At 40.4% G+C, this 13,386-nt stretch overlaps 2 protein-coding genes across 10 annotated transcripts in view; one reads left to right on the top strand and one right to left on the bottom strand.

Annotated features, from left to right (window-relative positions):
- Window positions 1–2,880, top strand: part of LOC108715866 (sodium- and chloride-dependent taurine transporter) — a 31,527-nt gene extending 28,647 nt beyond the window's left edge. For all 3 annotated transcript variants that reach the window (XM_018261383.2, XM_041561722.1, XM_041561723.1), the window contains one exon: window positions 4–2,880. In XM_018261383.2, coding sequence (XP_018116872.1) covers window positions 4–132 — 129 coding nt within the window. In that variant the 3' untranslated portion in view covers window positions 133–2,880. The remainder of the gene's footprint in view (window positions 1–3) is intronic.
- Window positions 2,881–3,857: 977 nt separating this feature from the next.
- The window catches only part of LOC108715865 (glutamate receptor-interacting protein 2-like), a 114,089-nt gene continuing 104,560 nt past the window's right edge, over window positions 3,858–13,386 (bottom strand). For 4 of the 7 annotated variants that reach the window (XM_041561717.1, XM_041561718.1, XM_018261376.2 and 1 more), the window contains exons 19-24: window positions 13,132–13,311; window positions 12,840–12,993; window positions 10,628–10,748; window positions 9,700–9,915; window positions 8,606–8,752; window positions 3,858–6,578 (exon numbers count right to left, since the gene is read on the bottom strand). In XM_041561717.1, the coding sequence (XP_041417651.1) occupies window positions 6,396–6,578; window positions 8,606–8,752; window positions 9,700–9,915; window positions 10,628–10,748; window positions 12,840–12,993; window positions 13,132–13,311 (1,001 nt within the window). In that variant the 3' untranslated portion in view covers window positions 3,858–6,395. The other 3 variants (XM_041561719.1, XM_041561720.1, XM_041561721.1) reach the window with 3 other exon arrangements.

Genomic DNA, 13,386 nt, shown 5'->3' with positions numbered 1-13,386 from the left:
CAGAGGATCAAAGCTGTTACAGCTCCCAGAGAAGTAAACCGCTGGGCCAAGAATTCAGAAGAAGCTGCTCCAATCTGCACAAATGGAGGCTTTCAAACACCAACACATGTTATTGTGGAGACCATGATATGACCAAGTGCCCAAGCTCCCTAGGGAGGGACAGTTGTGTTCTAAGCTCTTTACTAACCCTCTCCTTAGATAAAGGATGTCCAATGTAAGGCCCTTTAGGTTTGGTTGAACCCCCCTTATTTTGAGAGTAAGGTGCAGGGGGTTGTATTCCAGTGTCAACTGGAGGCCTGCAGCTTGGCAATCTCTGCCTTAGAAACATGTTTATGGAGATCTCGATTTGCACTAGAATTCGATTTTTTGGCTCTTGTGGAGTATATTGTGTTTTATATATATGTGTGTGCGAAAGTGCGTATGGTATATTTTATAGCGAGTGCCTAATCTCTAGGTGCAGAGAAAGATTCTCATATCACAGCAGTTTTTGAACATGTTTATATATCATATATCCTTACACAGCAGTTGTATGTGCAGCTGGAGTCTACCTTCTGTTAAGTTCTAAAGTCTACAGGGGCAGCAATTATTGTTATAACATCTGGAAAGAAGCTTTATCCTGATGAAGAATATTGAAAACTAGGAAATTGAAAAGGCTTCACTGTGAAAGGGGCAGGAGTTTGTCAGTGATTGGCACATGATTCAGTCAACAATGATGGCTTCCAAACCACTGTGCAGCTCTGCAGTCTGTGGGCCATAATTAAGTGGGGTAGTGGCGGTGATGTGAATTGGGGACTGGGTTTGCTCTGCTCTGGAAATATCAGGTGATATCTGAAGACTTCCCAGCTTTATTCTCAACAGCAGCTCAACGCAGAATATTAAGTTAATGAGAAAAGGAAAGTCTTGTGACGTTGCTGCTCAGAAAATTGTTAGGTCACAGAGAAGATTCATTTGATGTTTCTGTAGTCCTTTCTAAGCAGAGCAACATCTTCTCATTCTCACTTGCATTCTACACAATCTCTTCTAACCAATGATATACCTACAGAACAGAAAAGACTTAATACTGTATGTCCTGTTAACCATCTGAATGTGCATCTTCTGCTGATGGTAATTATGGTAATGGAAATTTATGATATTTGGAAGGTTTAGTATTGAAATGTGTGTGTCTTTGTATAATACACATTATTTTTTTTATTTTTATAGGAAATTCCCCTTTAATATTCATTGAGAAACAGAATAATTTAATCCTTAAGAAGGCCCTTGAAATTTTTTTTTTATTATTTTAGTTCTCTAAAATTAGAATATTTCAGTTCAGTGTTCGGTCATTTTGAGTACTTGTTATTTGCCTGAGTGCAAAATGTAATGCTTCTGTGCATCCCTATTGAGTTGGAACTCAGCTCAAGGTCTGGCTTCTGGATAAATATATGGAAAGGCACCTAAACAGGCAAATAAGTGCTTTTCATTCTGTGTATGCAATTGATGCTTGCCTTATCCTCATCACAGTACTGTGAGAATGATGGGAGTCAAGTTCCTTTAGCCCATGTGAAGCTCAGTAGGGAACTAGGAAACTGGACGTAGTGTAAGGTAAACGAAGGCCTGAAATTATACGGCTGCTGTTCACAGAATGTGGGATAGCATCCCCATCCCTGGCATGAACAAAATAAGGAGCACTTATTTCTAGCCTCTAATTTGTTAACCAGAATTACTGTTAAACCTTTAAAAAGGAATTCAGAAATCTACTTTTCTAAAGATAATGCTCTACTGTAACAGCTCAAAATCCAAAGGTCACCCCTCCCAGAGCTGGCCAAACAATATCCCCTGTATCTGCAAAAAGTGTAGATAAACTGGATAACCCTATATCTATTAATCCCTTTTTCCTTCAATTGTTTCACAAATATGCCTGTAGAAGTGTCTTACCTTGACAATGTTTGGCTGGAGTCAAGAAGGTAAATGTCATGGAAGAATCTCCTGTAGTTGAGGCAGAAATATATTCAGTACATGAAGTCTTCCAGAAATGACATTGCATCAAATACAGTGGCCTTTTCTGAATTCCAAAGGAGAGATGAATAAACTATAAACATTATTTTTAGAGGCAGCATACCCTATTTTTAATGACTATATGCCTTATCTTCCAATTACAGTTGGGTATGGACAATCGGTATATGGCAAAATGTCATGAAACTGCAATTTCCAGCACCCCCTAACAGTGTTTGAATGTCAGCGGGATTCTGGGATTTGTAGTTCCTCATCACCTGGTAGGCCACAGGTTAACTGACCCTGCAGGGCAAACAACATTCCTTCAATAAATACATACATTTATACAAGAGTGCGACATACTATGACTTTCCATCACATCTTCTCCGTAGGCTTCAACAACCTAGAGGTCAAAAAGAGATGTTCCTCTACTGGAGTCTATACAGAATATATCTTTACTAACAACAGCAATATGGCAGCTTCTACTTGCACAAAAGTAAAAGCTGCACTAAGCTGTGCCCTCAATATTGTTGACAAAAACCTGAATTAGTGTTTGTAGTATTGAGTAAGTAACCCTTGATATGCAATTTTTTGACATTTCATAAGAATTCTCTGTTCATCAGTTGTTTCTTAAGCCCCCTACTGTTTTAAGAGAATGAAGGGGTCTCACCTTTGGGTTATAGCCATACATAGGTAGAAGACTAGGCTCATTAATGACACTTTATACCCCCCCCCACAGCTGGAGTGGATACTGACACTGGATTCTTCTGTTACCCCATAAGCTGCAGAACTGAGGGCACAGGCTTAATTTGTATCACAGTGTGTGTGTGTGTTATCACTCGGCTGCCATACTGTAACCTTAGGTGCTTTTGTAACCAACTTCCATAATAAACAGATTATTGAAACTTGCCAGTGCATCTTATTATTTCTGGCCTACTTTTATTATGATGTAGAGCAGGGGTCCCCAACCTTATTTACTCATGAGCCACATTCAAATGTAAAAAAAAGTTGGAGAGCAAAACAAGCATGAAAAAGGTTCCTGGGGGTGCCGAATTTGGGCTGTGATTGGCTATTGGTAGCCCCTATGTTGACTGACAGCCTACAGGAGGCTCTGTTTGGCAGTACATCTAGTTTTTATGCAATTAAAACTTTTCTTTAAGCTATTGGAATTTAAATATAAGCACCTGTTTTAAGGGCCACTGGGAGCAACATCCAATGATTTGGTGAGCAAAATGTTGCTCATGAGCCACTGGTTGGGGATCATTGATGTAGAGAGTGATATTTTTAGACAATTTGCATTTGGTTTTCATTTTTTAGTATTTGCAGTTTTAAGTTAATTAGCTTTTTATTCATTATATATATTTCAGCAATGCGGTTGCATGGGTCCAAATCGCCCTAGCAAACATACATTGATTTGAACAAGAGACTGGAATATGAATAGGAGATGTTTGATGGTTCAAACTGCTAGGGACAATGTGAGGACTACTCTAGGTCAGACAATGAAAGTGACCCTTCCGGCTTGCCGTTTCACAATTTGACCACTCCCACACCTTGCCTTCTGTGATGGCTCAGTCTGGCTGCACCTGCAAACTGTTGCTTAATCCAGATCATGTTCTTTGCCATTCAGAGATCATAAACAGTTGCTCGTCTGGAGTTGCTTGTATCAATGATGAATCAACATTCATATGCCGAGGATGTGTGTGTCTGTACACATTTACTTAACCATTTACCACTTTTAAACATATTTCATCTTAAAACAGAAAAAGAAATCTATATTTTAATATATGCACTTGAAAATAAAAATCATTTTAATGAATCAAATATTCCTACTCCCATCAATGGCACAAGGGAGTCTCCACAAAGCATTTCCAAATGAACCAAACTGGTAAAATTCATTGTTTTATTATTAAAAACCCGGCTTCTCTCGGTACAGTCATTTAAATAGAGAAAAATATTTACAAATGCATCAGGACTAAAATAAAGTTCTCCGTATCCTGAACCTTTACAATTTTGTGCTTTCCCCAAATACATATGAAATCAAAAGGCAGTAGAAAAATACTTTACAACTTGAGTTGCGCTCATCTGGTATAGGATAAAAATACTGATTTTAGTTATGTAGGTAACGAGAACGTCCATTGAAAATGCATAGGAAGGGGTACAAGGAATTACATATTAAAGCCATTCGTTAAAAGTCACTGTTAAAAACCCCAAAACGGGAACTCTGTACCCACAAATATTGCATATAAAAATATCTTTAGTACCTTCTATGGCACAGATATTGTACATGGTGAACCAGCCGCAGTGCATCTCTTTCTAACCGAGAAGGACAACCTGTGGCCCTACAACTTCCAGCGTCCTCAAGTCAGGGAAACTGGGAATTGTCAAACAATAGTGTTTGGGCTACTGGTTTATCCATCTCTGTCTCAAAATATCAGACTGTTGGCTGGCTGAGATGTAGCTGAAGAAAAAGCTGGAGGGCTGTGGGTTGCCCACCCCTATTCAGGAGGAATGGTCTATGCTGCTGCAATTATGCGGCTAGAGCTGTCATTCCTTTTGTATTTGGAAGTGTCCACTGCGGAACAACTAGGATTAATGATGCAGATACCACAGAGGCACTGGTGAAAAAGATTGGCACAATACAATAGCAGAATGCTTTCAACACAGTACATTAACCACATCAGACAGGATAGTAGTAGCATCCAGCAGCTTTTCGATCATAAATGCCTAGTGATTCTTAGGCAAGGAGACTAGTCTTGCGGTCAAAATGATATACAAGTAGAAGGGCTATGGGGGTTATGTAAAAAACAGCACTAAGTTTGCCCAGGAGCAGTAAACCAAAGCTACCAATCAGAAGGCAGCATTAACTGGTCACCTGTTTAAAAGCCAACATCCTATTGGTTGTTATGGGTTACTGCTCCTGGGCAAACTTAGTGCCTTTTATTACATAACCCCCATGTGCCTTAACGTAAAGATAAGGGTTCCTCAACACGTGACTTTTCAGATGTAGCTTATCTACAGCTCCTACACAGGCTCTTGGGCGATGCTAGTGTTGTATATAAGTCGCAGATGGGAGATCGCTGTTCCAAAGCCCTAAAGTAGTTAGAACCCCCGTCCGTAGTCACAAAGGCTTCTCGTGAATTATCTGGCTTCAGCATTGGTGTATGGAGAATAGGAAAGCCCTGATAATTACTGTGAGTGGAATGATGACATAAAAGAATTACAACTACAGCAGGCAGGATCTGTACTGGGAGTTTGGTGAGGATTCACAAAAAGATGTCCAGATTATCTAAAGTGGTTTATATGTTGTGGGTGCTATGTTTGTGCTTGCAAAGAAAACTCTTATTGTGGGCCCTTGTGCCAGTGGAAACATCCAGAACCATAAGGATATGTGGGGGGGCAGGAGGAAACATTTCATAATCCAGACATAGAACCACAAGAACACAATTAAATATTGTCTGAAGCTATTCCATAGGCCTGTTCCATCACTGAGGCCGCTATGATGTCTTCCAGGGAAATTGTGCAGAGGAGAGAATACAAACAGAATCTGATACAGTGAAACAAGAAGTCAAGGTGCAGTGACAAAGGAATTGTGCTCTTTTTCTGGAAGTGTGTGTGATATCACAGTGCCAAGCAAAAGCATTAAGGGACGCTCCTGAAATAGACTGCTATGATGGCTGTGCATTCCTATATGAAGGGTGGCTGGTGGGAGTGAAACAGGGATACCACTAAGCATGGCTGTGTACATTGGTATTGTAGTGATGCAGTGAGCAATGGTTGTGTTGGAGTTCTCAATCGAAGCGAGACATCCCAGACAAAGAAAAAGGTGAAACAACAAGGTGTAAAGTGCATGAGTGTTAAGTGTTCAGCAAGTTGACCAAAACAATCCAACCACTAAAATAAATTATAGTGCAGTGTTAAACAAATCAGATAGGGGATATGAGTATGGCATAATCCATTTAGAAGGGGTTCAACGGTCTCTGATGCTATTAATGAACTATAATGTCCAACATTGGTTGGCAGAGGAGCCTTGGAGGGCCACCATGCCTGTCATCTAACAAGTCTTTGTGCATTTCTTCAATAAATGTGTAGTGCGGGTGTATTTCAGTAGGGTGAAGACGCTATGATCAAATAAATAAAAGGGAATAGCACCATAAGTAAAGGATACACCTTAATCACCAGGGTTCTTAAACCAATGGCAATACAGGGACTAGGGAAGTGAAACCTTAAATGTGATGGGGTGAAAAAAGAAGGGAAGGGAGAACCTGCACAGCTTCACTTTGTACAATATAATCTAAGTGCTGACAATACATAAACATACATTAAAAATAAGTGGTTTATCATCTTCACTAATTAAAACAATAAGTGGGCAACACTCAGCTTTCAACAGGTTAAATGATTTTCTCCTGAAATGATTACTTTAGGGTTCAGAGAGTCTTTGTGCTTGTCTTTGTCTCCATTCTCAATGGACCTTTTATTTGTTCTACCCCCATCTCCCCTACATTAATAGACAAACCGCGACTAATCACCAGATCAAGCCGGTCCCCAGCATCAGACAGAAGTGGCACAGTCAGGCAACAGTCAAAATCCCTGGTACGCACATGGTTCACCTGTAGATTAAATGTAGAACAGTTAGTTCTAATATTTGCCGAAACCCTACGCCACATTCAAAGGTATTGATCTGTAAAGATCTGGCATAATGCTACTAATGGTTCACTGTCTGCAACATGTCCTTTCAAGATTTGAGCCTGCCTTTTCTATGTACTGTAGCAGTCTTTCTGCCTCTCTGATTAAGTTGCACTCTGGTGTCCAGTAAATCTGGTTTCACCGTTTTATAGATCACAGAAACAACATTGCATGCACAATGAAATATTAACACAAACCTGTTGGCTACACCTTTATGGAACATAAGATTCACCTACAACATGGCAGAAGGCTGTGTGTATAGCAAGACCTTTTGTATTTTTATATCTTTACACCTGAGAAAGTGCTTTGTCCCTTAAAAGTTGGGTAAATAGTAAATAGTCTAAAATAGTGGTGTGTGGATCGAGAAAACAACCCGTTATTTCTTGCTGAACAGGCCATTCTTAGGATCTGTTTGGCTATTAAGGCTGCTGGGAATTGTTGATGAACAACAGGAGGGCTAGAGATGTAGAGAATTCCTGACACAGTACATAAGTATCTCCAAAATATATTAAACAAATGCCAGACAAGCAGAGAAGTGGCACACAATGCAAGCTATGACTTCTCGGAATGTAAAGCCAGGTTCTTGCAATACAAGTCAGAGCTTAGTTTGTGCACTCAAAGATGACTGCCTTGACATGATGCATATATATATCTATATATATATCTATATATATATCTATATATCTATATATCTATATATCTATATCTATATCTATATCTATATCTATATCTATAGATTGCACTAGTGAAATTGGCAGGGAAAGAAGCTATAAGTGTATAGAGACCTTGGGGGTCATTTTGTAAAGTTTGCACAGCGCATATTTATTCGCAAATGGTTGTATTGCCCATGTTTTTTCCTGAACGCTAAAATATTGCAGTGCTGTGCCCGTCTTTCCATCTTTTGCGAATATGCTTTGCAAACAAATTTTACCAAATGAGATAGGTGTTTGCATGAGTGTGGCCACTGTGCAAGGAAATGTGCATGAAAATAGTACTGACAGCAATTTAATTTAATAAAGTTGCAAAAATGTTTTGCAAATATTTTCTCCGCCGGAAAAGTCGTGGCTTAAAAGTGTGTGCATAAATATTCACAATTTTTGTCATATTTAAAAAGCTGTTATGGACATTCGCAGTGCAAAAAGGAAATTGCAATTCTGCTTGCACATTAAATACACCATTAAATACACCATTCTTATTCAGCTTTATAAATATAGCCATGCGCAGGGCAAATACAGGTATATTCATTGTGTGAACATTCTGCGCAAAGTTTATAAATGAGCCCTAATGTAAAGAGCGACAAGGGTAAGAGAAAATGGAAAAATCTGATACCAAGGACAGAGACAAATGCTGCCCAGCCTCACTCTCTTAAAGGGGTTGTTCACTTTTAAATTAACTTTTAGTAAGATGAGTTATTTAGCTTTTTATTCAGCAGCTCTCCAGTTTGCAATTGCATTTGTTTTTTTAGATATGATTATTGAACCCCAGGGTCGGACTGGGGGGCCCAGGGCCCACTGAGACTGCTGTCAAGGGCCCCCCGACCCCTTACTGTGACGTGCCCGCTCGGCGTGCATTCATGAGGGAGCCGCAACGGTGTCACTCGTACTTTTTTTTGTCAAATCTCAATATCTGGAGAGGGTGTCTGGCCCGGCAGGGGCCCATGAGGTTTTTTTCCCGGTGTCCCAGCCGGGCCAGTCCGACACTGTTGACCCCCATTTCAAAGCTGGACAGTGGACAGAGTCAGAAGAAGAAGCAAATAATTAAAAAAACTATACAAAAAAAAAAAAGAAATAATGAAGGCCAATTAAAAAGTTGCTTAGAATTAGCTATTTTATAAAATACTAAAAGTTCACATAAAGGCGAACCATCCCTTTAACCAGAGAGCGAAAGCCCAAATGATTGGTTTGTAAACTATAAAATATTCCCCATACCTATTTATTTTGTCCTTCGTTACCTGCAAAATCTGATCATAAGTTTTCAGACCACTTCTGTCTGCTGGACCCCCAGGTCGGATCATATTTACATAGACACCTTTCTCCAGGAGACCATCTGATACGCTGAATCCAAAGTCATCAGTGTCCATATCTTTCTGTACGGTTACCTGCAGGAAAAAAAACCCAGAAAGGCAGAAAAAATTGTCTTAAATAGTTAAGGCATCTGCTGGAACTTGAACAAATCGGTTGGAAGAGAGTGATGGGCCCCAACATAGTCAAAGGTTGTCCTTTTTTCTTATACATGTTGAAATTGCTCATTAATTAGGGCCTTATGGGGCCCCTATACCTCCTGGGCCCCCCTGCAGCTGCAGGGTCTGCTTCCTCTGTAGTTACACCTCTGATGCCACCCAGGAACAGTAGTTGCAATTCAAAAGAGGACAAACATTCCTCCAGTTTGCTCAAATAATTCTTGTCTGGTTTTCTAGTAGATATACAGTAATGCTGGTCATAGTTGGGACCATGTTATGAGGTAGGCCAGATCAGACTCATTGTTCTGCCCATGTTAAACCACTGCATTATTGATAGCTTGATGTAGTATATTTCAGCATGCGCGAAGAGCATTGAAAAGAGATCTAATCTTATATATATTGGAGCGGTTGGAATTTAGTCTACAGGGTTGGCAGCCAATATCTGCTTCCACCAAGCTTCCTTGGCCTGTGTATGGGATCTATAGGGGAAAAACCCCCACCTGAAGCAGAGTCCAATACAACAGTTTCTAAAGTAAAATAGCCAGTCAACAGAAACCCAATACTCATGTTATTTCTATTGAAAACAATTGAGTGCATCTGTCCCCGAGACAAGTACATATCCCCAGAGTTTGATGTAATGGTTTAAAAACCTAGGCTCACAAACAAAACTTTGGACTTGACACAAGTCTTGCAACTGTCATTGTCCATAGAAGATACTGAGGACTGCAGATGTAAAACTGCTAAAGAACTTCATGCCAATGATTGTGGACTTAGAAAAATGCTGGACTCAAGAGTCCACTGACAGAGCTTGGTTTGGTATAACAGAGAAGAACACACAACCTTGCAGATCATCCAGCTTGCCTTACCTTTAGCAAGTCTGTGGTTAAGGTCTGTGCATTGTGCACCTCTCCCTTCTTGGTTCTAACTTCCTGGATTAATTTGTTCTCCTTCTTGGGGCTGTTGCTGCTGATGTGATGGCTTCCCTTCCTGAATAGTACATGTCCTCCTTGGTTGGAATTTTCCTGAAGTATTTGGCTGCTGTCTAGACCCAGACCTTGCACGCTACCAGTCATAATGGAGGCCTAGGAAATAGCAAAGCAATATGCATAGGTTGTATAGTATCTCTCTAAAGTCTATGATAAAAAAAACCCTTTGAGTTTTCCCTGGCCAACCATGCCTGTGAAAAATCATTGATGGTTACCCATAGTCTCAGTTATTTCAGACCATGACCCCCAAGGTCCAGCCCAGTGCTAGTTTATAGTAAGCGGATGATAGCGGATAAATAGTAGGAAGAAAAACTGCATATAGTCCACGTTAGACAGCTAGGAAAGCCTGAGATTGCATTGTAAGCTTAGTTGACCATACAGTGCCCAAAATAAACATTCAGACCAATAATGTAAGGATCTAAAGGAAGGGCAACATTAATTTAAATATCTGCACATGCCCCATCTACATACTAAGAAGGATTACTGGCAGATAAGATTTGCTGTTTGCAGAGATTGGCTGTGATCCCAAGACATACCGGCAACAGATTTCTGCTCAGTGTCGGACTGGGATGCCAGGGACCCACCAGAAAACCCTTTCCAAACTATTATTCCTACTCTCCTCTCTACACCTCTTTATTCTGCTAGTCCTTTATATTGACTATATTTTTACCTAATTAAGCATTTTTCCCCATAAAGGAATAAGTAAGGACCATGAAATATGCTAAATGGTTAGAAGCATGAGGGCCCACTGACAATCCCAGTGGGATAGTCCGACACTGGCTCTGCTTTGTAGTGAGCACTCATTTACCTCGATTTCCCTCAAAAGTTCTGACTGTCCACAGGTTTCAAGGTCTTCAAGGGCTTCTCCAAAAACACGCCAAAAGCTATCATCATGGTCAGTTTCCAGGCCATTTGGCTGGCTGGGGTATCTGTTGAACCAAATATGGTGAGTCTTCAGGAGCAACAGGAGATTCTTCTGCCCATAACTGTGGCCCAATGTCAGGGATTCTTCTTACAGAAATGTATAAATCATTGGAGCTGAGGAAAGGCCTTTCCCATAAAGACAAGTCCATGCAATCATCCAATCATTCTTCAGGAGGAAGGGAGGAGGCAGGATTGTGACTTATCTATGATTTGGTGGGATGGATGTGGCTTAGTGAGGGCATGCGGGGAAAGACAGAATTTAAATTAAAACAAAAAAACAACAACATGGAAGGAAGTAATAAAAATCAGCCCCCAAGAAATTGTTAGTACAGAAAAAGTTTGATGGGAAATGATTCAGAACTGAGACACAGAACACCTGGGGAGAAATAAAGAGAAAAACACAGAAGAGAACAGACGCTGTGAGAAAAGTGATGGAAGGAGAAGCTAAAGGTATCTGTGGAGGGAAGATCATCGCCATCATTCTGAAGCACACCACTAGCAAACATGAGTTGCAGAAATGGCCATGCATTTGGTAACTAGCGAGGCCTGCCGTGCTCTTACTTCAGCTCTTAGAGAAAGGGTTCAGTTAATAAAGATAAAGCAATGTCCATAAGGTTTAAACAAGCCTTCCTTTTATTGTCAATGGGAATCACCAAGCTTATAGCATACGGGAACTCTCATTGTCACAGGCATGTCTTGTGTGGGTAGGAGTTCCTCAAGAACAAGACTTGTTATTCCTAGGCTTGTGGTGTTTTCTATGCTGGTACATACATGGTTGTTAAGATAAAGCCTCTACTGTCTGTGACCATTGGGGCCTAATGCCATTTACTACAAAGAGATTCATTTGTCATTGTGCGCAATAGATGGATGGTGTAATGCCATCGACCTAAAATATGCTTTGTGCACAGGCCAACAGGCAGAGGTCATTGTAATCATGAGCGTCTGTTGGTCACAGGAGGTAGAAGAGTTGTCTCCACCAGCTTTTTATTTTTAACCAACAGAAAAATGCCTTAAAGGCTCTCTGTGCTGCAGTTTTGTCAGCCAATAATGTGCAACCTCTCAATGCCTTTGTGAGGGCCTATTCTGCAAGGTCACCTCTTCCTTTAAACTTCTGCAGCCTATATTTTTGTTTACATAATGATTCCATAGTTTTATCTCCATAGCAGAAGTCACATAGAAATAAAAATATTTTGTGATCTTTGTATTCTTCCAGTCTGAAAATCTTTGAAAATTTGTTTTACAAATAGGGCAATCACTCACAATGATGGAAAAGAGGATGAAGCCGCCGTGAGTTGTGCTCCAATATAAAGTAAACTAGAGTCATGCAAAGCCTTACTTTAAGGGTTATGGTTAGTGATGGGTGAATCTGTGGCTTTTCACTTCGCCGGAAAATTTGCAAAATGGCAAAAAATTCGAGAAACGAATTGAACTTAATCAAAATAATTTTAATGCGTGACAATTTTGACACGAGCAACAATTTTTATATGCGCGACTTATTTTGTCCAAATGCATTAAAGTCAATGGGCGTCCGAATAATTTTGATGCATGTGCACGCGACTATTCTGACACGCAACAATTTTTATTTTGTCACAGCAGATTTTTCGCCGGTGATTTTTCACCACATATTTGTTTGCTGGCACGAAACGCGGAAATTCCCCACAAATTTGTGCCTGCCAAATGAATTGGTCCATCACTAGTTATGGTGCAAAAAGCCCGCAGATCACTGCTGCTTTTTTAATGACAGGTACATTTTGAGGGATTAATGGGGAGGCATGACCATAGTCAAATGGAAGGGAACAAACGTGAAAATGCAACTCTTCTAGAATGACCAAAGCATGACATGTTCTATCAGGTAAAAGCAGAATCAACAGACAACCAGGAAAGACACCACTCTCCATTCAAGCTAAAAAGGACCCTACAACTTTTTCATGAATACAAATCCTCCACCACCCAAGTTACACCACACTACTTAATAGCATATTTATCATTCATTCCCAGTTATATAACTTGTTATCCTGCAGAGAGTTTATACTTTCCATTTCCCCATCTCTTTATAAATAAAAACCCTGTATTTACCAAGAGTTGCGTTTATTTACCGTGTTGGCTTTTCCCAGTCTTGTTCATTGAAACTTCCATCTAGAAACGGGTAGCTCTTTCTGTGTTCTACAGGAGGTGTGTTGCTCTTCTGTCGGCTTGTTCTCCACTCATGCGGGTGGAGGGAGATACCAACAGCTTGAGGCACGTATGTTCCTGAAAGATTAAGAACCATTGGCTGAACTTAGAAGTTGGGCCCCCCTCTTGCTTTCCAAGCAAACATGCTCCCACCCCACATAAGAATACTGGCAACCTGGGAGCTTTCCAATACCTCCTAGATCCATCATTACTTACCCTGACTGCCATAACCTGCATCAATACCGGATCCATCCCAAGACTCGAGGGCACTATCCACACTGGGGACCGCAGTAGAGTAGATATCAGACAATTTACTCGTTTTTTGAGAGTCCGTCAGGTCATCCTCAGGGTCACTCCCTTCATTCATACTGTCTGAAAGCCTTTGGGGGAATATTCCTAAAATTGAAGTCCAGACAGACGCTGTTATCATGTAACTCCCAGATATACGGTATAAGCTGGTGACAGTTTGGG

The sequence above is a fragment of the Xenopus laevis genome, chromosome 4S, assembly GCF_017654675.1.
Source record: "Xenopus laevis strain J_2021 chromosome 4S, Xenopus_laevis_v10.1, whole genome shotgun sequence".
Lineage (NCBI taxonomy): Eukaryota > Metazoa > Chordata > Amphibia > Anura > Pipidae > Xenopus > Xenopus laevis.
The sequence above is the reverse complement of the archived record's forward strand: the minus strand, read 5'-3'. Positions and strand labels throughout refer to the sequence as shown.